General features: G+C 54.0%; 1 protein-coding gene across 1 annotated transcript in view; it reads right to left on the bottom strand.

The window, feature by feature from the left end:
• Positions 1 to 23,210, bottom strand: part of MYO18B (myosin XVIIIB) — a 212,743-nt gene that overhangs the window by 162,375 nt on the left and 27,158 nt on the right. Inside the window, exons 11-13 of the mRNA XM_054594428.1 lie at positions 21,945 to 22,089; positions 4,472 to 4,645; positions 1,248 to 1,344 (exon numbers count right to left, since the gene is read on the bottom strand). Of these exons, the coding sequence (XP_054450403.1) occupies positions 1,248 to 1,344; positions 4,472 to 4,645; positions 21,945 to 22,089 (416 nt within the window). The remainder of the gene's footprint in view (positions 1 to 1,247; positions 1,345 to 4,471; positions 4,646 to 21,944; positions 22,090 to 23,210) is intronic.

Genomic DNA, 23,210 nt, shown 5'->3' with positions numbered 1-23,210 from the left:
TGCTCTGAGCACAAGGTCAGCCGGGCACTAAGTGCTCAGGAAAGGCCATCTGCCATTATCATTAGCGTGATCCGCATACACCCTGAAGGGCCTGCGTTTGAACCTTAGCTCTTCCCCGTTCCTTGCACAGGTTCCGCCTCTGCACTACAGGGCCGTTGAGATCAGCCACCACGTGGTCATGCGTGAAGGTTAAGTGAGCGAACGCTTAGAAAGTCAGACGCCTCCTGGGTGCAGGTCAACGGCGGCGGGGGCATTGCCATCACCAGCACACCCATTTTATGGACGTGGCTCCAAGAACCACACCTCCGTTGGGCTATGGTAGCCCCCTCGGCCAGCAGGTCATTTCCCATCACCAGGACTCCTTGCTCTAAGCAAGCACAACCCCCTTGGCTTCCACAGAACGTGGTCTCAAGTGGAAACTCTTCCAGGAGCCAGAGAGGGAGTGGATTCTGCGTCTTGGTGACACCAGAGAACCCTGGCCACTCTGTTCCTAAGCACCAGCCTCATCCCCCTGACAAGACGTCGGGAGCCCGATTATGCCACCTGCCTTCACCGAGGAGGGCGGGACTTGCCGCTGGAATTGATTAAAGATTTCCCAGGGCAGGCTCAGAGCTGGCTCATCACGACAGAAAACGGGGTCCGAGGCTCGCGGCCCGGCAGACACATTTCAGACCCGTGTCCTGGCCCACTCACGGGTCATTCCCCATTCCCAGCAGAAAATGTTAGAAAAATAAACGGATGCGAGCAGGTGGTGGGCTATTCAGGGGGCCATGAAGGAAGGAGGGGCAGCACAGCCCTGGGCAGTGGCCCAGCCCACCCCCACCCCCGTCTTTGTTACCCCATCCGCACAATGGACTGACATGAACAGTAAACAACACGCGCGAGGGAAACAGCTAACGTAGGCCCTGGCCTCAGTAGGTGTCCCCGAAACCATTAGCTTTTAGTGCTGGTGCTGAGGATCGCCATTAGGAAGGGTTCTTTACTTTCATTATCTCTTGGAATCTTCACAATGACCTGGGGGACAGAGCTGTTCTACAAACGCAGAAGGGAAGAGCAGAGAGGCCAACGGATTTGCCGACGTCACACAGCCCATGGCTGACTAAGTGGAATTTCCACCCAGCGCCAGGCGACTAGAAAATCCACTCTCCCACTCAAAACACGCCCTGCTCGGCTTCACTGCCCTGTGCCGGGGCCCGTCCATGCGCCCGCGCAGAGGCTGACTTGCGCCCGGGAATGGCTGCGGTTACCTGTTGATGAGGGAGACCACAGCGGCAAAGAGCTCCTGGTAGAGGCCGGAGGCCATCCCCTCCACACACTCCACGCCCGTCATCTTGAGCCCTGGAGCTGGAAAGACGAAAGGGTCAGGGCCTGGCCCGGGCCATCGCTCCAGAGGCCTCGCTGCTGGCCTCGGAGAGCTCCCCTCGCTCGCACTCCCACCCCCTGCCTCCGCGACTCTGCTCCAATTACACACCCATGTTCTTAGGGCCAAGTCTGAGCCTCTTGCTGGGACCTCCACGGCCCTGTGTGACCTTGCCCTGCCTCCTCTGCAACACGCTCTCCTGCTCGGCCCTCAGGGCTCAGCCCGACGTCACCTCCTCAGGGAAGCCTGCCTTGACCACCACCCCAATGGGCCAATTCCTAGCTCCATCTTGCTTCTTTTTTTAGTTAATTCTTTAGTGAGGTATGATTGACATACAAAAAGCTGTACCTACCTATTTATTACACTCATCCTGATGAGTTTGACAATAAGTATACATCACCGTAAACATGACCATCAGCTCTAAAAGTTTCCGCCCTCCCTCTTGTGTCTCTGTGCGTGCGATAAAAAGGGTGAACCTAAGATTCACCCTATTAAAATTTTAATTACATAACACAGCATGGGTACCTGGGCGCCATGCTGTACCGAGGCTGACTGACTCACCTCCTGGTCATCTCGCCCATCGCTGCTCCTTTCCGCTCCAGGGTCTACTCATCCCGCGTGAGGGAACTATGTGCCCTCTGGACCAGGTCTCCCATTCCCCCTCCCTCCAGCCCTGGGCAACCACCTGTCTCCTCTCTGCTTCTAGGACCTTGACTTTTTCAGATTTCTGACATAAGGGGGATCGTGTAGTATATTATTCAAATATGCCATTTGCTACAATGTGATGAATTTCGTGGCTACTATGCAAGTGAAGTAAGCCAGGCACAGGACAAATCAGCCCTATTTTTACAGCACGGGCTACAGCCTGTCTTTACTTGTGTGGTTATTTTATCAACCGGTGTCTCCCCCACCAGGCAGGGCGTGTCCAGAGGATGGGAAGTGTCCCTGGGTCGGTTGGTTCTCAAATCCCCAGGACCTAACATGTAGCAGGGACTCCGGAAATGCTTGTTGTTCCCTCTTTCTGGAGGGAAATTTGGCGATTTTGTTTCAGAAGCCATAAAATGTTCATATATTTGGACGTAATCATTTCAACTGTTAGGTTTTTATTCTGATGAAATATTCAGAGAAACAAAGATTTCTGGGTACAAATGTTCTCCCGAGTGTTGCTCAAATTGGTAAAAATTACTTTTTAAAAACAACTTAAATTTCCAACAATAGCAAACGCATTAGATAATTTGCAATCCATCCATCCAAAAGACTGCTTAAAAATAAGTACAGAAGAATACTGAATGAGATAAAAAAAGTGCCTACCTATAACATTAGGAGAAATAAAAAGGCTTAACTAGTATGATAGTCGTGGTCTCAATTTTGTTTACACACACACATACACAGATGCGCACGCGCGCGCGCGCTCCCTCATCCCACTGACACAGCCAGCCTGGGTTACAGTGCCCCGGACCGAGGAGGGGAGGGGAGGAACTGGTGGGGAGCGGGACGGTGTCAGATCCCAGGTCCAGGCCCTTTCCATTTCTGGCTTCACCCGCTGAACTGGAAACACAGTTTCCAGACCCGCATGCAGCCAGCCTGGGGGAACGCTCCTGCTTGTACATTCCAGGCAGCCCGCTGCAGCCCCAGAGCACTTCCCATCCTTCCTTCAACTTCACCCCCAACCTGGGCTGTTGCTAGGCAACCCACAGCCTCCCGGCATCTCTCTTAAACCTGCCAGTCCCCTGCCTGCTTAACATCTACCCTGGAGACCTCAGCCTGAGAGGTTGACTCAGCCTCACAAGGCGGTGTGTGCATGTGCCTGTGTGTGTGCAGTGTTTATCCGTGCAACTGCATGTGGTGTTGGTGTCTGCGTGTGCACATATGTGCATATATCTCTGCATGTGCCTGTGCATGTTTGTGTGGTGACTGCATATGTCTGTGCATGTAAATGTGTGCCTGGGGCATGCGGCACACACACACACACACGTGTCTGTGCCCATGTGTGTGCTATGTGTTGTGCACATGTGTGTACCAGTAATGTGCCTGCAGGTGAGGTGTATCAGATAGGAAGTGTAAGCGTAAGAAGGCGGCAGCTCACACTTGGACGTAAAAGAAAACGTGAAAGGCCAGTGGAATCCAAGTGACCTTGGCCATCAAGCTGAAGTCTCTAGAAGGTGAAGCAGCTCTGTGGCTCCAAGGTCTTCCAAAACGTGGTCCCCAAAACCACAACTCAGAACAGTCCCAGGCCCACCAACCCCAGACCCTGCAGGCTCCAGCAGCACTGCTCTTAGTTCTCAGAGACCCCAGGTCCCCGGAAGTCCCTCTGCCCTCACCTTCCGCAGCCAAACACCTGGCCAGCAGAGGCTGTGGGCTTAGGACTCAGCAGACCCCCTGCAGCGGGTGCAGGGCAGAGCTCTGCTGCTCTTCCCCCTGCGTCAGTTCCAGGCATCCCCTCTCCTCCAGCTGCTGAGGCCAAATCCTGGTGCTCCGCTTTCCCCCAGGGCTTATGCCCTCATCTCTGTTCCTAAACTTGACCTTGAACATGGTTACCTTGTCCCACCTCTACTACACCTCCCTTGTCCAACCACCATCACCTCACCAGAGGACTGTTATAAGGTCCCTGAGTGCTCTCCCTCCTCCCACGCATTCCCCAGACTTTCCCCAGGCTGTGCTTCAGGAAGAATAAGCCTAATCCTGCCACTCCCCCGCTCAGGCCCCTCCCCGGCTTCTCATCATCTGAGAACAAAACCCCTGGTTCAGAGACTAGCGCACAAGCTGACCCCCACCTGCTCCACGATGTCACCTCCTACTATCCTCCCAGCTGCTCCAGCCTCACAGCCTTCTCTCTGCTCCCGCAGTGCCCCCCCCCTCTGCAACAGCACCCCCTCCTGGGTCTCAGCAGCCCTCGCGACCCCTGGACAGAACTATTTGACCAGAAGCTCCGGGCGGGCAGGCGCCCTGGCCACGTCCATCTTTACTGGCAGTGGCTCCCCCGCTGCTAGAAGTTCCGCATAGGACAGACCCTCATTAAATCCTGGATGGGTAGGGGAAAGGATGCTGGCACGTCCCCAGGAGCTGGCCCAGGGGGCGCCCAGCCCACCCAGAGGGGCGGCTCCCCCGAACCTGAGCTGGTTTCCTCGTCCTCGAGGCTTCGTCGGCTCGGCCCCGACGTCACTTGCTCGATGATCTGTCGCAGGTGGTGCTTGAAGGTGGCCGTGTTCAGCTCCTCGTACTCACAGCCCAGGGCCTCAGCCGCGTGGTTTGCCCACTCAAACCGCATGAACTGCTTCCGGCCCACTGCGTGAGAGACCACCAGGAGCGTGGCAGTGAGGTCCTGGGCGTGGGACGGGTGGGCGTCCAAGAGAGCCCGGGAGACCTCGCCACCTCCCGCCCGCCAGGCCACCTGCCCTCAGCAGAGGCCTGATTATAACTGCCCGGGCCTGGCCCCTGGGAGCGGTCAGCTCTCCCAAAAGACATGTTTGTCCTATGTCCTTGCCATTTGCATGGATTGTTTACTTGTTGAAAGCAATTAAAAATATCACAGGGAACGTGGAATTGGGGAATGGTCAGTGAAAGTATGATTTACCTACCCCCATATTCACTTATCGATCCATCCACTCATCCACCACTGCCTACCACCCACCCCCCTGTTCATTCAACTACCCACTCAGCCAGTCCAGCCATCTAAGCAGCCATCCCTTCATGCAATGCGTATTTATGAAGCTCCTACTATGTGGTAGGTACTGTGTTAGCCACTGGGAAATCTATGACAAGCAAGACAGAAGAGGTGCCTGTCCTCATGGAGCTTACAGTCTATGAGGGAGTGAAACAATAAACAAGTAAACAAATGAATAATAAGGTAATTTGGAGTGATTCAATTATAAAGTTATTTTTTTTCTTAAATAAAATAAAATAGGGTTGATAAGATCAAAAGAAACCAAGGGATGAGCTATAAAATCTATGGTGGTCAGAGAGGGTTTTACCTGAGGATGTGATATTTGAACTGAGCTATGGAGAGTGAGAAGGAGCTGGCCACCTAAAGAACCAGGAAGGCCTCTAGAGGTAGAAGGAGAAGGCGGTGCAAAGGCCCTGAGGCCGAAAGAGCACAGTGTGTGAGAGAGACGCCAAGGGGGCCGGATGGCTGGAGTGTAACGTGGGGAAGGGGCAACCAGGTGACACTGAAGAGGCAGGGGCAGCCACTCCGTGGACTATCATCAGGACACTTCAGATCAGCAGCAAAGACGTGGCACAACACAGGCAATGCTTACAACCAAATGCGGAGGGAAAAGCAAACCAAAAGCCACACCATGGTATGACGTCAACCATGTACATCGCTCTAGGCTGACGTAAAAAAAAAATACTAAAAACAAGATACCCCCAAATACTAACAATCACAGCTGGGGATGGGCATTCTGTATTTTCACAATTTTCTACAGTGGTCGTGTACCGATTTTGTAATCCAAGTACAAAATAAAACATAACCGTGCCATCCTTAAATAACGTTTGCCCATCTTATCTTTCCACAGATGCGTTTCCTCCTTTGAAACAAAAACCCCCGCTGCCAACGGAGGCTTCACAGTCCGTCAGAGGCGGCCACGGGGCCCCAGCCCTTCACGCAGACATCTAGAAGGGTCTGCCTGGTCTCGGGCAACATTGGGAATTTGGAAAAAGGCCCTCTCAGGGACTTTGACACCACCCAAGGAGCAGGAGCTCCGCCCGGTCACTCGGGGGCCACAAGTCGCCACTGTGTACTAAGGTCCCCGTCTTGCCACTCAGCACTGACCACCACAAGCACATCACCTCGTCATCGCCACTTTGCAGACTATTCCCATTTTACAGATGATGAAACTGATACTCAGAGAGGTGACATGGCTATTAGAAAAGCCCTGCCACTCTCAAAAATGGTGAAGAAGGAGAGAATGCTGGTGGTGGTAACAGCCAGCAGCCCCCGACCCAGTTCTCTGTCACGTGCCACCTCTGTTCAGCTCATGGCTTTTGGAGGCCGAGTGTCTGTGTAGGAATCCCTGTACGGCATGTGGGAAAGCTCAGCCCCTTTGAGCTGTAATTACCTACCATCATCAACATCACCATCAACGCCGTCATCATCATTAAATCTTCATGAGAGTCCAGAAAGCAGTATTATTATCTGCACTTTGTAAATGAGAAAACCGACCCAGAGAAGTCACCAGAAATCAGACTGGCATTGAATGGAAAGCGATGCCCCCCAAATCAATCCTTGCAATACCGCCTTCAGGAAATTTGCCACTTGCTTGTGACCCCAGACAGGACTTTCTTTTAAATGGATTCACTTATCTTTTTCACTTACATCCACTGGCAGAGGAAACGTGACAGCACGATCGTAAATGAGAGCCCAGTTGCTGGAGGAGGTCAATGACAGGGCGTGAGCGCCAGGTGACCCATGAGCGGCACCTGGGCAGTCGGGCCCCCTGTCCTTGGAACGTACCTTCTGCCCACCGCTCCCACACTAGGAGCTGTTCCAAGGACCTGGCCTGGAGAGAGTAAGGTGTGGCTCAGACCGCCTTCAACTGAATACATGAGTGAAGTCCTCAGGCCTCTATAGAAACTTTGAAGATCCTGGCAGGTGTGTTCGGAGATCTGCTCACCTTGAGGCCACCTAAGACATGCCTTGATGCAGGTCCCTTGCTTATTCAACCAGCCACCTGCCAGTCTTGAGTGGCCTACCTCTTCCCTCGGCCCCCCCTTGCCCTCTGTGTGGGGACAAGTGTGCAAACCAACACCATGACCACTTGTCACAAATAGAAAGTAGGCACACGTACAGCATGAGCACAGAAGTAGCACTAGAACCTAATTAGATACAGTTATCTGGGAGCCCAAGGTCTGCTGTCTTTGTTAAAAAAAGAAAAAAGGAGCCATTAAAGGCTTTTAGCCCTGAATGAGACTTTCTCCCTTCTTCCTGTGCTGGTGGCTGAAAGCAAATTAACTAGGCGGTAGCTGTCTAGATGGGCAACGTCCTGTCCCCCTCCCGCGCCCCCACCCCTCTGCTGCCGCCCTCTCAGCGGGTCTCCCACGCGCCGCCTGTGGCAACCTTCCATCGCCATGCAGCTGGGGAGAAGCCAGGAAGGGAACTGACAATGTCTCTGTCTGAGAAGAGGAGCGGGGAAGGGACTCAGCAGGACTCTCTAAATCCTTCCTGATTTAAGGGGGATGTTTCCAAACACAGCGAGCAGAATCTGCCTGGTGAAGTCCTCTAGGCACGCGTGGGGAACGTCATCGGGAGGCTGCGTCTCCTGCGCCCAGCTCCCTGAGGCTGGTCGGCCCACCGCGCCCAGCCCGGCGGCTCCTCTACCTCTGTTCACACACGTGCAGCTCTGTGATGGGCCTTCACCCGTGCGATCTGGGGACTCCCTTCCTCTCCTCTGCATGCATCACATAGGACATGGTCCCTGGCACCCCACCTGGCACCTCTCCTGTCTCATCCACCCAAGAAAAAGAAACTCACAACACTATGACAAAGGCCACCTTAATATCTTAACATCAGCCAAGCAGCACATACCAAACACCTGCCCGCCCCGTGCCAGGCACTGAGCTGAGCCCTGAGCTGAGCCCTAAGCTGAGCCCTAAGCACCCGCTGCCTCATATACCCCTGTCGGCAGCCCTGTGAGGTCAGGACTGATATCGCGACTGGACTTAAGAGAAAACAGAGCCTCAGAGAGGGTGACTTCCAGGCCCATGGAGCTGGTAAGCAGCAGAGGCAGGATCTGAACTCAGGTCTTCTGGCTCCAGCACTCAAGACCCTAACCACAGCGTTAGGGGGGTAAGATCTCAAGTGAGAGTCTAAGGGGAAACCTCAAGTGCCCTTCGAATTTCCCCATGAGAATCTCTTAAGTTGTCCATAATGCACCATATGGTGGCACAGCTCCACAGTCCCAACGCAGCACACTGTCCCTCCAGTGCCCCACCTGTGGATAGGGCAGCTTGCCTTTAGGGACCATGACGTGTGAAAAAGTACATTATCTATAACCACTGGCCTCACATTTCCTTCACAGGGGTGGCTGGATTTATATAAGTACAATGCATGGTAGGACTGCCCACCTTTGAATCTGTTCCGTATTTTAAAGTTATTGGCAAATAACAGTTCTATTATATTCTTAGTGACAAATGGTCCGTGCATCTTGCCCTGGCTGGAGGACGCACCACTGAGCATGTCTGCACGGAGCGGGGGGATGGCTGGGTGACCTTGGCTGATCTCCCAACTGTCTTGCAAGGTCTGCAGGCAGCATGTTGTTAAGCCTGGTTCTACGGTAGAGGCTCCTGAGACACAGAGCGGGATACTGCCCTGCTCTAATCACACAGCATCTAAAGGACGGAGCTAGGTCCCCGGACGCCAGGCCAGTGGAATGGGGTTGGGGCAGCTCTGGTGTCTCCACATACCCACGGCTGTAGGTCGAGTCAAAAGGAGATGGAGACAGACTTCAGGTGAGAACATGGTGCGGTGGACTTGGAGCAGAGCTCACTGGTCCTTGCTGTGCTTCTGACTGCTGAGGGTATTCTTTCATACCGGCACCATTTGCTTGTGCACAGGCCAAAATGCAAGTGCCACGGGATTAGCATCACCCCCACCCCCACCCCCCGGGTCCCCAACCAGAGACTGAAGGTAACACCCTTTGGGTGGATTAACTCACCGTGCCTGCTCTATGCTGCCCTCCCGAGGTCTTCAGAGGGATCGCACCTCAGTTGCCCATAGTGGCAGCTAGCTTGATAGTTTGTCCTTTGTGGCTGCCTTCCTCTCCCACTCCCCTTCCTCACACCCCTTTCGGTGCTGCCGGGGATCACCTCCCACAGGAACGCCGTGCCGTCGAACCCGTCTCAGCAGCTTCACCCACCTAAGGTGATATGGCTGAGAGAAGGCCTTCAGAGGCCGACCACTCTTGGTAGTTTGCTTTGGTTCTCCCTTCAAATCATCGAGGCCAAGAGAAAGCTCTTTGGAAGGGAGCCGAGGGCTTGGTTCACGGTTACTTCCTCGCGCCTTTGTCTATGCCTCACAGGCCACCGGCACGCCTGGGGCGAGGCCTGGCTCCCTCCAGCCCACGTGCTGCCAGGGGCAGAGACACTCTCCAGGTGGCAGGAGTGGCCACACAGCGGGGCACCTCACAGCAGCCATTCCCTGCAATAGTCACCAGTGATACTGGGAAAAATGAATCCTGTATCATACCTATTTTTTTTAATTGCTTCGAGAAACAAGTTTCTTAAATGCAGGACTTCTCCAAGACTTTAAAGTATATCTTAAAGACTGCTAAGAAGAGTGTGTTCTCTTTAGACTTGGCCTCCGAATACATTTCTCAAGCTCCTTGCAGGTCTCATGTCCCATGAGACACTAGTGTAGAAAATACTGGTTTCATTGAAGGTGCCCTCCACTAACCAGGTGACCTGGGCAAACTGCCTTACCCTGCCGACAAGAGGCGGGCTGGGATTCCAACAGAGAGACCGAACAAAGGAGAAATGAGAGAAAGAAAAAAGAAAGGAGCAAGGGAAAGTAATGGCACTCAGTTTCTGAATGGCTCAAATCCACCTGCAGAGGCAGGTTTCTTTTCTCCCCTTTATGCTCAATACAAAAAGAGAGAGAGGAAAAAAATAACATGACTGTTTTTCCCCTGTGCACCATGAGTTCAATTGCTATCAATTACTGTGACCTCCCGCATTTATTAATAACCAAGTTATTTCTCTTTCCAACAATAGCTGTGCTGTTGCTGAATTACCAAACATTATGTGACTTATTTATAATGCCGGTGCATCTGGTTCACATTTCCTCACACCGAGGTTTACAATTCCGAGACCTGTGGAGAAGGGGGCCACCTGCAGGGAAGAGATAAGCCTAAAAGGCTGTTGATGCTACAGGAAAAGGCGGCACTCCTGACACAGATCACTAGGGTTCAAATCCCACATCTGCCGCTTCCAGCTGTGTGATGTTGGGGAAGTCATGTCTCCTATTTGAACCTCAGTTTTTCCTTCTGTAAAATGGGAATCTAACCCCATGGAGTTCCAGCGAAGCCTCAATGAAGTTACATGTGCAGATCACTCAGCAGAGGATCTGCCCTATAGATGTTAGCTCATAATTAGGATCACATTCACATTTCTGCCCGGGGACATCCAGTAAAGTTCTATTGGAAAAATGTAACCTCTTCGAGGCCAGAACTTCAGGTTTCTTCCTGCTTCTTATGGCGTCTTCCTGTTCCCACTGCCCTAGGTGCCAGGCTGCCCCCACAAACTGGGCATATCGTTCCACCTGCCTGGCCTGGGAGAAAGCTGCCACCCGCCGGGGGCCTTCCTTCGCCTGCACAGGCAGGGCCCCCTGGAAGGCCTGGCCTGCAAGCTTCTATAAATTGCCACTGAGGTGCTCATAACCCAGTGGGGATCGCTGCCACACCCTAACCGCTGGCAAGACGGCAGAGACCATTCCCAGTGCTCTGGGGAACGTGAGCAGGTGCTCTGGAGAAAGAGGCCTTGCTGGACAAATCAGTTGGGGCTTCATTAGCAAAATGGGCTGCTCTCCTGCAGGACTTCTCAGGGCTTTGAGTAAGCCAATGTGCACTGGAAATTTACAAGAAGGAAGGATTCTCCGTAGGGGTCTCCTGAACTAACTTGATCTCACCACTCTGAGCCTCAGTTTCTGTGCCCCGAAAATGGGGGGCGCTCCTCTCCCAACAGGCCATTTTCAGGGTAGAACAAGACACTGGGTATTGAGGCTGCCTGGGAGCTGTCCCCAGAGCAGGCGGTCCAAGCTGAGGGACAGAGTCATCGGGGAGGCCTCAGCCGGAAGGGGTCGCTCTAGGGGAAGTGCGGGAGCAAAGGCCTGTGGGGGGATGGCAGCAGGTCTGTGATTTGCCTGCGGCCACACAGCGAACAAAGCAGAAGTCAGGACCAAAGGCCGCCCCGGCTGGCCCTGCGCCCGCTGATCTCTCCACAGGCGAGTACCCCTCATGACGGAAGGCAGAGCAGAGTCACTCAACCTATCAGATGGTCCCCTTTGAAGCTATTTGCTGGGGCCAAGGAAAGCCCAAGCATCGTTGGTGTTTCCTGAGTGCTGACCATGTGCCTGACCCTGTGCTAAGCACCTAACCTCATCAATGTGACAATGACACAAAAAGGTGCAATCACTAACTCCATGTATTGATGACGCCATGGACCATATAACATAACACATCATAAAGGATGGGGGGCAGGCTTTAAAGTCACAACTCTTCAGTCCAAAATGGGGCTCCTCCCCTTCCCAAGTCCATGACCTTAGAAAACTTAACTTTACCTCTCTGAGCCTCCACTGACTCATCCGAAAAATGGGTATAACCTGCATAGAGGGTTATGAGGATTAAATGGAATAATCCATGCAAGGCACGTACATCACGCCCATCAGAGAATGGATGTTCAGTAAATAGTAACAGTTAATCGACTCACCGCCATCATTTTCCTCATCCTCATCACCGCAATCACCATCACTGCCACCCTCAGCATTACTGCACCATCACCGCCAAGACCACGGAGATCATCGTCATCACCACTATTAGGAGCAGCGCTATGCTCTGTCTCAGAACGGGGAGTCCCGCATTCACACTGGGGTTTCCACTGGGCCATCGCATCTCCCTTCCAACAACAGGTTAACGGAGCCTCTGGTGATCAAGGCTGAAAGACACCCCAGAGGGCAACTAGTCCACCCCCATTAGGCATGTCCTTTTGCTTCTCTGAGCCTCAGTTTCCTCATCTATAAAATGGGGTGACAGCACCTACTCCACGGGACCGGTGGGGTGGCCAAGCTCTTAGATAGTGCCCGACGGTCAGCCCTGGATGAATGTTAGCTGCCCTTACTATCTGTGGGAAACAGAGGCCAAGAAAAAGGGAGAGGGTTCTGTAGGGCCAGCCAGTGACTGAATGGCTTGGCCAGTCTGAAACCTGGTCCCCTCCCTTGTCGCAGTGGTACCGCCGGCCCTCCGAAGGCATGGGGCTGCCGGGGAGTGGCACCTTCCAGCATCAGCCACTCCAGGGTTTTGTATTTCTTTTTTTTTAAACATAATTGTTTACATCCCAGAGCAGCCATTCCAGCTTAATGAATGAATTCAATATGCTTAGAAAACACAGACTAAATCCTTGCTTGTGGCCCAGAATAGGCAGCAGCTGTCAGGCAGGGAGCCAAGCTACCAGCTGGGGGTGGGTGGAGGATGTGGGGCACGGAAAGGCGGGAGGGTGGGGCTGGGCACAGGAGGAGAGGGGCCTCAGGGTTGCTGGGTCCAAGGACAGGTCAACGAACTCTCCAGGCCACAGGGCCGGCTGCGTGCTAATCCTGTCTTAATCAGAGCCTGTTCAATCCCCGGGGCCAGAGAAGGGTGCTTCGCAACCGGTGCCCTGCAGAAGGGCTCTGGAGCCCCAGGCCCTGCTCCCACCATCACGCCTTTGCTCACTGAGCTTCCTCCACCAGGAATACTCTCCCCAATTTTTTCTCAGAGTTGGAGATTCAGCTCAAGGGTCCCAGGCTGGCTGTTGTGAACAGTGGGTGTCCCCTGCCTAGAACCTTCCCTTGGCATCCCCAATGCACTCGTCTGGGTCGATCTCTGGGCTGAAACTTCGTCTTGCAACCTCCAGTGGGTGTCTCAGACGAGCTGAGGGCCTGCTGTCCAATAGGCATAGGAGAGACACGAGAAAGGAAAGATGGAGCGAGTGGAGAGAGAGACCAGGGGAGACGGAAAGGAAGGGAAAGAGGGAGAGGAGGAGGAAAGAAATGAGGGAGGAGAGGAGAAGGAGGATGAGGGGGGCAGGAGGGAGCTGAGCAGAATAAACGCAGTGATGGCCGAGGAATCCAGAGACTCAGCTTCCAGTCCCCCCTCCCTTACAGCCTCACTGTGTGACGCTGGGCAAGTCCCTTTCCCTCTCTGGGCCTTGGCCTCTGTCCTGTACAATGAAGGGCCCAGGCCTGCCAGACTCAGCCCTTCTCAGCTCGTGGATTCTCCACCGCTGCAGGGAGGTTGCCAGGACCAAGCAGAGGAGAAATAGCCCCTGGCTTCTGCCACTGTGCAGGGAGGTCCCCCTGGGCAGGCTGAGGCTCCGGGAAGCTGAGCTTGCCCTCCAAGGCCCTCTGCACTGCAGAGCCATTGACGCCCAGACCGCCACTGTCCTGCTCCTTCTGACTCAATGACTCTCGATGTCTCTCAGCCCCAAGCCTGAAGGAATAAGCAGAGCGGGGCCCAGCTGGGGCCCAGACACCAACCCTCATCAGGGCTCCTGGAGAAAATGGGGCGGGGGTGTGGCGTGTGTGTTCTCAGCTCTGAACACCCTGGGACAAGTCTGTAGCACGTCTCATTAGAGCCAGGAAGCAGCTGGGGGTGCGGGACGGGAGGGAGCGGCCCCTCTTGGTGGCAGGCGAGTGAGGCACAGCGCTGAGTGGCGGTGAGGAACTGCCACCCGCCAGATGGAGGGCTGGCCTCTGCTCCCCCTGGCCCTGCACGCTTCGCTAATGGAAACAAACATGAGCTCTGAGGAGGAGAGAGAGGACAGGCCGAGCGCCTGTTTTGGAGTAGTGGACCGAGGTGGCATCTCCAAAGTGGAGGCTGCAGGTCCATTGTGAAGTGCCAAGCCTTCCTCTGACCCTCGGTGACACAGTGTGTGGTAGGTGGAAGGTTCAGCGTTGTGCCACTCAGAGCTGGGTGACTCTGGCTTAGGGACCTCACCTCTCTGAGTGTGGGCTACCCCACCTGCAAACAGTCCCTACCCCACAGGCTTGTGAGGGTTAAAGGGGCCAACTGTGTAAGCACCCAAGGAGGTGAACTGGACCGCGTCCACGGAAATGTTCAACCTTTGACCGAGCAGCCCCACGTCCAGGGAACCATGCCTCCGAAGCGCTCACGCGCACGCATGCCCTCCGCACGCAGGGCTGGGCAGTGTGCCCGAGTTTGGAACGCCGAAAGGCAGGAAACAACCTGAATGCTCCGCGGACCTGTTACAGAGACAGAGGCCCACCCATTCCGGGCAAGCCCTCGCCGGCAACAAGGAGAACGAGGGCCCCTGCTGTGACCCAGAGCGCGGAGGTCGAAGACACGCTGTGAGATGACAAAGGCAAAGGGCGTAGAGGTGGAGCTGGTGCGGACCCATTTGTGTAAAAGCACCAACCAATCAGCCAACCAAATGTTTGGTATGCACATAAATGTAACTCAATGCACCTTTAAAGGCCCAAAGAGGAGTGTACAGCGTAGGTCACAGCAACGCACCCATGCCAATTGCCTGGCATTATAATGTACCAACTGCACCTGTGAACAATGCCACCGTGGGGAAAGGTCCATGAGAGTCCACGCACTGTTGTTCCCGCTGCTGAGAATCTATAATCACTTCGAATCAAAACCTTTAACAGGAAAAAAAGCTCAGCCTGTCAGAGTCGTGAAGCTCTCTGACATAGTGGACATCTGTACATGTGGCCATTGTACATGTATCAACACCCATAGAAGGTGCGACACCGAGACCGAACCCTAATGTAAACTACAGACTTCAGTTAACAGCATTGCATCAATATTGGCTCTTCCGTTATAATAAATGTCACCCCTAGACCTTAACAATGGTCCCCTTTGAGGGAAGGGGGACCCGGGGGCAGGGGAGGGACCTTTGTTCATTCTATAGTCTTCTATATTGTTTCCATTTCTCACAGGAAGACAACCTCTCAGCTCTGCATATGCAGTAGCTTTAAGACAATAAAAATAGTAAAATGCTTCACAAAATGTCATTTGAATATATGGCCATTGCTTTATGTTGCTGGCATTGCTGTTACTATTCCCACTGGCCTTCAGCATGCGGGGTCTTCCCTGGCTTGGGGAGCACCTGGCCACCTCCTCCCATCCTTAGATGAGCCGCCCTGGTTGCCAGATGTTGGGGAGCCCCAGCAGAAAGCAGGGTGCTGGGCTCTTGTCATCACTGCTGTTGCCTCTCCTCCCTGCAGGCCCCTCGGGGCTCCCCGAGTTACAGCCCCATCCATTTGGGGACTGACATCTTTATTAGGGCGGCAGGGAGTTGTGGGCGATGGGCAGCCTCCCTTCATCAGCCCATTATGCGGCCCTCTCGGGTTACATACGGGCCTGGCTGTGCCATATATTAGGCAGTGGGGTCAGCAGCAAGTAGCCTGGCAAATTTAGTGAAAGACATATAAATTAATCCTCCCGCCAGCCTGCTGAGAAAAAGGAAAGCAAAGCAAGGGGGCCATCAAGGCAGGCGTTGCTCATCCTTGTTGCTATTTTGGATTCTGAACATTACTGTCATCTTTGTAATGATGGACAGCGGGCAGAGTGACAAATAGTCCCAGGCTTTCCAGAGGAAGTATCCATCATCCCTTACAGCTACAGAGGTGGGGCTGGTTTGTTGCACAGTGCAGGGACTGGGCCAGTCACGAAGCCCACGAGTGCTGGGGTCCTCGCTTCAACCCGAGCCCAGGTCTGTGTCACTCCTGGGGGCGCTTCCCACCACCCTGCATGACTTTCTGCTAAACCACAGGAAGAGCACTGGACTGAGAGTCCAGAGCTAGATCCTGGGTCTGAGCCTGATATTCACAGGCACCGCGTGTCCCTGTGTTCCCTTCACGAGGAGCCTCACCCCTCAGAGGCCTGGATTCTTCATGTGCCCAGTGCGCCTAATGACCCCACCCGGCCCCCCTCGGGGGCAGATTTTAGTGCCAACAGAGACAGCAGATGACAACAGTGCTTCACACAGAGAAGCGAATTACAGCGTGCTGAAGCCCACCCCGAGCCAGGCGCTGCGCACCCACTGTCCGCCCATGTCGTGGCTGTAGAAGGCAGGCAAGGTATTCTCACACTGCAGTCACGCGAGCTGAGGTCCAGGGAGGCCAAATGCCTCACACAGGTCGAATCGCCCAGCCCGGAAGTGGGGGAGCCGGGGTTCCAAGCCAGCTCCGTCCCGCAGCAGGATCCCAGCTTTTCCCTCTTCCCTCACTCTCCTTATCAAGTGAGCTCCAGAGAGCAACCGTTTGCTACCATTTGAAACAGGCAGGCGCCAGCTAATTGTTCCATGGGCCGCTGTTTGCCAAAGGAAAAAAACAGGAGGTTGGATAAAGGTTGCCTGATGGCTCCTGAGGGATGGCCCAGGCCACAAGCCTTGGTTAACAGCGAACCAGTCGCAATCACAAATCACCAGAGGTTTTCCGCCTGCCACATGGAGCCAGCCCCCAGGGCCCCGCCCACTGCCTTCCCAAGGGACCTGTTCCAGACAGCAGGCCTGGGAGACAGGAAGGCAGGGAGACACAGTGCAGGGGGAGGGAGGCGCTCGACCCCTCTGCCGCCCTCAGGACACCTTCCCTAAGATCCAGAGGCCAGCTGTGCCTGACCTTTCCAAACAAGCCTCTTTATAAAGAACCAGCTCAGCCAAGCACCACTTGGCCAGTCCATGGGAGGCAGCCCAGAGTCAAGGTTATTAGCATCGTGACTTCAGTGAGCCCCAGGCAGCTCCCCACCTCCCTCTGTCCCTTGTACAGATGGGGCTCAAGGGAGTGCTGTAACTCAGCCAAGGTCGCACACAGCCAATGAAAGGCCAAGCTGAGGTCTGAACCCGGGACTGGCTGACTCTGAAACACCTGTGTCCTTTCCCTGCCACATCCCGAGGGGAGTGTCCCCCGGACTTTGGGACTGCCCAGGGCACGGCTGAAAACAGGGTGATCCTGGGCCCGCACAGCCAGCCAGGCGCCCAGAGGGATGAGCCAAAAAGCCTCCTGGGATCAAGTACATGCTGTCCTAGGGGCTGAAGGTACCAAGAAGGGTGGGGCGGAGGGGGAGGACACAGTGGCAGAACCTGCTGGAGCTCAGGAGTCCACACGGGTCTGATGGAACTTCAGGAGGAACAGGGCATAACCCCCAAGGGGTCGTGCTGGGGCCAGCGTGATGTCTGTGCTGAAGGCTCCATGGGAAGAAGCAGGACCGAGTAGGGAGCACATGGTGACCTGAGGGTCTGGGTGCCCATCAGCCTGGGACCACCCCACATGGGCTTAGTGGCCTTTAATGGGGCGAAGAAGGACTGATGCACTTTTGAAGCAGAAAAAAAAAGGAACAGTTTTCAGAAGAGAAGGAGAAAGTGACGGCTCCCGCTGTGGAGAGAAGAGGGGGACACTGGAAAGACCCCCTCGGGGTCAGGAGCCTCCATCTGTCCTCTCACGTTTGCTGCTTTGGCCCCCCCCCGCCAACCCCCGGCCTTGACCTTCAGCTCAACCCCGGGCACTAGGGGTCAATGCTTTACACCCTGAGAGGCAGCTGCTGGAGGCCACTAGCCAACAGGGCCCGGAACTGCTGTGCCAGGCTTGGCGCCTATGATAATCTTTGTCCTGGTCCCTGGCACAGGGTTCCTAAAACCCCTGGAGTCTCCAAAGCGAGAAGGCTGTCTTTTATATGCTAATGAGGTAGCTAGTGGCCGGGGACCCTAGAGAACTCCAGGATGAGGAGGAGGGGGTTGGTCACCAGAAAGACCAAGGAATGAGTAGAGGGGTGGAACTCTCAGCCCCTTTCAGAGAGGAGAGATGGGCTGGAGATTGAATTAATCACCAATGGTCAAGAATGTAATCAATCACATCAATGAAATGAGACCTCCACAAACAACCCTAAATGCTGGGGTCTGACAAGCCTCCCAGCTGGTAAATTCGCCGAGGGGCAGGGAGGATGGTGCTCCCGGAGGGGGCACGGGCACTCCAGCCCTTGCCACATCCTTTGCCCTGTGCATCTCTTCCGTCTGGCAGCCCCGAGTTGTGTCCTTTATTATAAGCCAGCAATACAAAGTAAAGTGACTTCCTGAGTTCTGTGAGCTGTCCTAGCAAATCATCAAACCGGAGGAGGGGCTTTTGGGAAGCCCCTGACTTCTCAGCGTTGGTTGAAAGTACAGGGGGCCCACGCCTCCGACTGGTGTCTGAAACCAGGCAGCCTGGTGGAACTGAGCTCTTGATCTGAGAGGTCTGCACTAACTCCAGGGAGTGTCAGGATTGGACTGAATTTGGGACAGTAAGTTGGTGTCTGGAGAATTAAAGAATTAGTAGGTATCGGAGAAGAAAAAGAACCCTCACATATGGTGTCAGAAGTTTTGTGAGTAAAAACAGTTCAGCATCTCACCAGACCGCTGGTGAGGACAGAGGCTGCTAGCAGCGCATGGGGTTTGGGGACAGGAGGGCCCAGAGGCTGGGCTCAGAGCACGGGCAGACGTGGGTCCCAATCCCACTTCTGGCTTTGGCTGTGGGCCCTGGGGAGCGTGGACAAACCTCTTTGGCAGGCCTCAGTCTCCCCATTTGTAAAATGGGCATCGTAACAGTTCTCACCCTGACCCTGCCAGGCTGTCCTAGGCTGTGCGGGGACTTCGTCATGCTGGCAAACACTCAGCACAGGGCCCTGGAAGAGGAGCCAGTGTTCCAGCAGGGAATGGCCTGAACGGCCCCACTGTAAAGGCTGGAGCAGCGGAGGTTCCAAACTTCAACCTGAAACGCTCCAGCTGTGAGATCTCAGGTAAATTACACACCTTCTCTGATCCCCCCACCATGAGCCATGAGCTCCATGGGTTTTGGCCTTAACTCATTTAATCCTCACAAGCCTACAAAGCAAGTACCATCGTTAGCCCCATTTTACAGAGGAAGAAATGGAGGCTGAGAGAGGCCAACCCGGGATGCACACCCCAACGCTCGCCCTGGGCCCTGTTCTTCCTCGCCAGGGCATTGCGTGAACCTCATCAGGTCCGAAAGCGCAACAGGAGTGCAAGTGCCTTTGAAACCATCAAAAGCTGGACCGGTATTTGTGATTATTAATGCTGTCATTGCTGTAACCGGTCAAAAACCCTGAGTCCAGTGAAAAGGCCCAAAATCTCCCCAAGGGGTCTGATACCAGCTTTTAAAAATAGGCTCAGGGCTCCCAAAATAGGATAGAGAAGCCAGGCGCCCTGAAAGGAGATAATTTAATGAAAAAAAAAAAAATCCTGATTAATGGAATATTTCAAAATGATCTGTTATGACACAGAGCAAAGACATTTATATATGACTTTGAAATTCTTAATAGCTGATTTTAGAGCAACCTATTATGAAATCTTCCAAAGCAGAATATATAGTAAGTAAATCATCAAGCAAGCCTCCCAGGCAGACTGACGGCAAGCTCCTCTTAAAGTAATTTATACACTGCAATGAGGGAGGCTGGAGAAATTATTGCCATAATCATGTATTAATAAAATATTTATAAATGTGACTTTCTCTTTTATCATTACAGGCAGCCACAGGTACAGGTCAGGTCCCTGGGTCCACAGAAGGGGGGGATGTCCCACGTGCCCCCAGAGGGGGAGCTCAGGCTTCCAACTTCTCTGGTGACAGGTCAAAAGGCCAGGGCGGGGGGTGGGGCTGCTACATTAGCCTCTGTTTAGCCGTATTGGAGGCAGAGAGGGTTCAAGTGTGACAAGAGGGTGCCAGGGTGCCCTCCGCCTGACGTGCTCTCCTCCGAGCCTTGCAGGACGCTTGGACGGAGCAAGCCTGTCTGAGCTGAGTGCAGCCGACAGCCACGAGGCTGCGCCACTGTGGGACAGCCACCTAACCAGGCTCTGCTACGCAGTGGGAGAGCTGTCTTCTACTGAGTGACTGCCTTGAACCAGACTCTTTTGATGGCCTGCCCACCACCCCTCGCCCTGGCCATGCCATACAGGCCACCCCACGTGTGCCCCTTGGCCGGTCACAGCCAGTACTGGCCTGTGCCTCTCTGCTTCCTCTGGCTGTAGGAGCATGCTCAGCGCGTGCATGGGGCAGTCTGGGGGTACCGGAGGTCACACGCCCCAGGAGCCATGTTCAACCAGGGAGAAGCAGGAGGTGGTGGATAAATATCCCAGCTCCCTCTCCTCTCAGGTATGTCCTTCAGGCCTCCCAGAGGCCCCCTGGGGGACTGGGCCCCCACTGCCCGGATGCAACCTGCTCATTAAGGCTCCCAGTGTCACCTGCCTTCCCCTCCCTGTCTCACTTCCCCCAATCTCTTCCCTGTGCCTCCTGGAATCCCCTCCCAGATCTTTGCCTCAGGGTCTCCTTGGGGGAATCCTAGCCTAGTTCAGTTTCTTTTTCTTTACCCTATTTATCCTCAACAAACCCCATTCTTAGCCAATTGAAAGGGAGTTTGAACTCAAAGCTGCAAGTAAAAACAGTTCTCAAGAGCCCACGCCCTGCAGTTTACTGCACCAAACCTTCTGAGCCTCAATGTCCCATTCTGTACAATGGCTTCGCATCCCTCCACGCTCCCTAACCTCTAGCTGTGCATGCTGATCCGAACCTGCACGGCTTCCCTGGGCTGGACTGTGCAGTTACAACCCTGGGCTCAGTCAGCATGAAGCTGGCTGATGGTTCCAAGTCTAGACGTCTCACCTCTGCAAATGAGATGAAAAACTTTCACAGACAGACCCTATGTTTAATTTGAATACCCTTGAACTTTTGCATGTCCCCAAATACTCATCTTATTTATCTATTTTTCCAACTAATTGAAATGCAAAAACTATGCTTGGTTTGCGGGATGCACCACGACGGGGAGGAGGCAGGCCTCTGCCCACAATACAAGGCACCCTCAGCCCTGTAAACGCAGGAGCCCACTGCCTCCCAGGGCCTCCCTCAGTGCCAAAAGGGAGAGCAGAAGAGGCAGGGTGAGCAGCCTGCGGAGCCCTGAATGCGAAGCCAAGAATTTTACTTGATTCAGCAGGCAAGGGAGCGCCTCAGGAGGACGCTAAGCAGGGGAATGGCATCCTAGGTTTGCCAACGAAGTCATGTGTTAGAAAGGAGCCCGGTGCTCACAATGGGGATGGACAGAAGGATGTGTGACGGCCTCAGCAACCAGGCTGCAACCAAGCTACTGCACCAGTCCAAGCAGAAAAAATGGTCAACACCCAGTTTACAGTGACAGCAGTATAAACAGAGAAGCCAGGACAGAAATGCATCACAGAGAGTATCGACAGGGCAACGTGAGTGCCTGGGTGAGGAGGGGTGAGGGCGAGCGGGGCGACGGGGACCGCTTGGGAGCCCAGGCTGAAGTAGGGACGATCAGCAAACAGACCATTAAGGGCGGGGGGCAGACTCAGGAGGAAAAGGGTGACAGGGTCACCTTTTGCACACGTGGTGGGGAGCGTCCCCAAGATATCCGGATAGAAACACATCATCCTTTTTGTGTGGACCCAACCTTCTCTTCCATGGTCTAGGGCTTCTCTGCTCAGTACAAGTAGCCACTGGCTACGGGTGACCATTTAAATTAATGTTAATTAAAATTCAACACACGCAAAATTGAGTCCGTCAGTCGCTCTTGCTACATTTCAAGTGCTCGGCAGGTGCAGGCCGGTAGTGGCTTCTGTACTGCACGGCACGACTGAAGACCGTCTCCTTCGCTGCCGAAGTTCTATCGGACAGCAAGGCTCTAGAAGGTTTGCTTGACAAGCCCAGCCCCGTTTCCTTCTCACAGGACCTTGTTCGACAGCCTCCCAAAGAGCCGTCCCAGACACCCATGACGATAGATGGATGCTGTCCCACTTCACTGTGAGAAGGGCCTTGTCAGGGGCCGGCCAAGGGAGGCAGCTGGCAGCCCAGGGGAGCTGGGCCGGAAGGACATACCTTTGCAGGCCCCCGCCGCGCCGATGTGGTAGATGGCCGCCAACACCCGCCAAATGGCTCGCTGCTCACTCTCTGAAATGCCCAGAGTCTCCATGGCGCCCTGGAGCTCAGCGAAGGCAGCCGCCGCCCTCTGCTTGTCTTCGGGCTGAGGGCAAAGGGAGAGAGGAAGAAAAAGAGGCCATCACAGTGGGGAAAATGCAAACTCCCAGCATGAAGCCAAGCTCAGCCTCGGGGCCCATGTGTGGCCACTTTATGACCACAGTAAATTACCCACGACGAAGCCATGGAGCCCTGACAATCATTTCTATCTGACTGTGGAAGGCACTGCAATTTTTATTCATTTACGTGCTCCTTCAGTAGAGTTATTGAGGCTCTGTTCTGTGCCAGGCTCTGTGGATGCAAAGATGAGCAAAGCCCAGGGCTTGACTTTGAGGGCCTCTCAAGGTAGAAGTGGAAAGAGATTTAAAAAAAAAAAAGGGCGGGGGGGGCAAAAAGCAACTAAGTGAGAAGAAGGCTAAGTGGTAAGATACAGGTGTAAGTGCAGAGATACAGGCTACCAGAGGCAGGAGCTAAAACAGTCAAGGAGAACAGCATGGAAGATGAGACAAAATTGTGATTGAAGTTTGAAAGATAAACAGGCAGAGTGGACCCATTTCATGTAATAAAAGTCCGGATAAGTCGAAGGAACAACATGAACAGAGGAGACCTTTGGAGAAAACAGAACAGGCACTTTTGGATGTGGGGCCGACAGAGAGAGGAGGAGATGAGCACACGAAAGCCTCAAACACAATATTCAAGGGCATGAGCTTCACACTCCAGCCATGATTTGCAAATACACACCCCGTCCACACTCCTGGACCTATAGCAGACATCGCTGGTCAACCAAGACCGCACAGCAAGCCAGCAGGCCCAGGTTCTTTTCAGGACATCACCCCTCGCAGCCACCTGAGCAGCGGAAAGGGAGCCTGCTGGCCACACCCAGCACCAGCGATGGGAAACTGCCAAAGATTTTTAAGCAGGAGGAAAGGGAAAGTGACACGATCAGATGCTTCTGGGTTGTAGTGCGTTGTTTTTCTTTTTTAGATTTATCATCCCTATTATGTTTGATTGAATATTAAAATTAGTCTGAAACTCCTGCACACACACCATCTGTCCAAGGAGACTCAGCCCAGAAGCCTGCTGGGTTCACAGGAAGTGAGCCTGGGAGAAGGATTCTTTCGTCAATAATCCACCAGCACATAATGAGGAGCTGATCTGCACTTGGAC

Source organism: Pteronotus mesoamericanus, unplaced genomic scaffold (genome assembly GCF_021234165.1).
Source record: "Pteronotus mesoamericanus isolate MK-2021 breed Mesoamerican mustached bat unplaced genomic scaffold, CSHL_Meso_final scaffold_507, whole genome shotgun sequence".
Taxonomy (NCBI): domain Eukaryota; kingdom Metazoa; phylum Chordata; class Mammalia; order Chiroptera; family Mormoopidae; genus Pteronotus; species Pteronotus mesoamericanus.
This window is presented reverse-complemented; position numbering and strand designations above follow the sequence as displayed.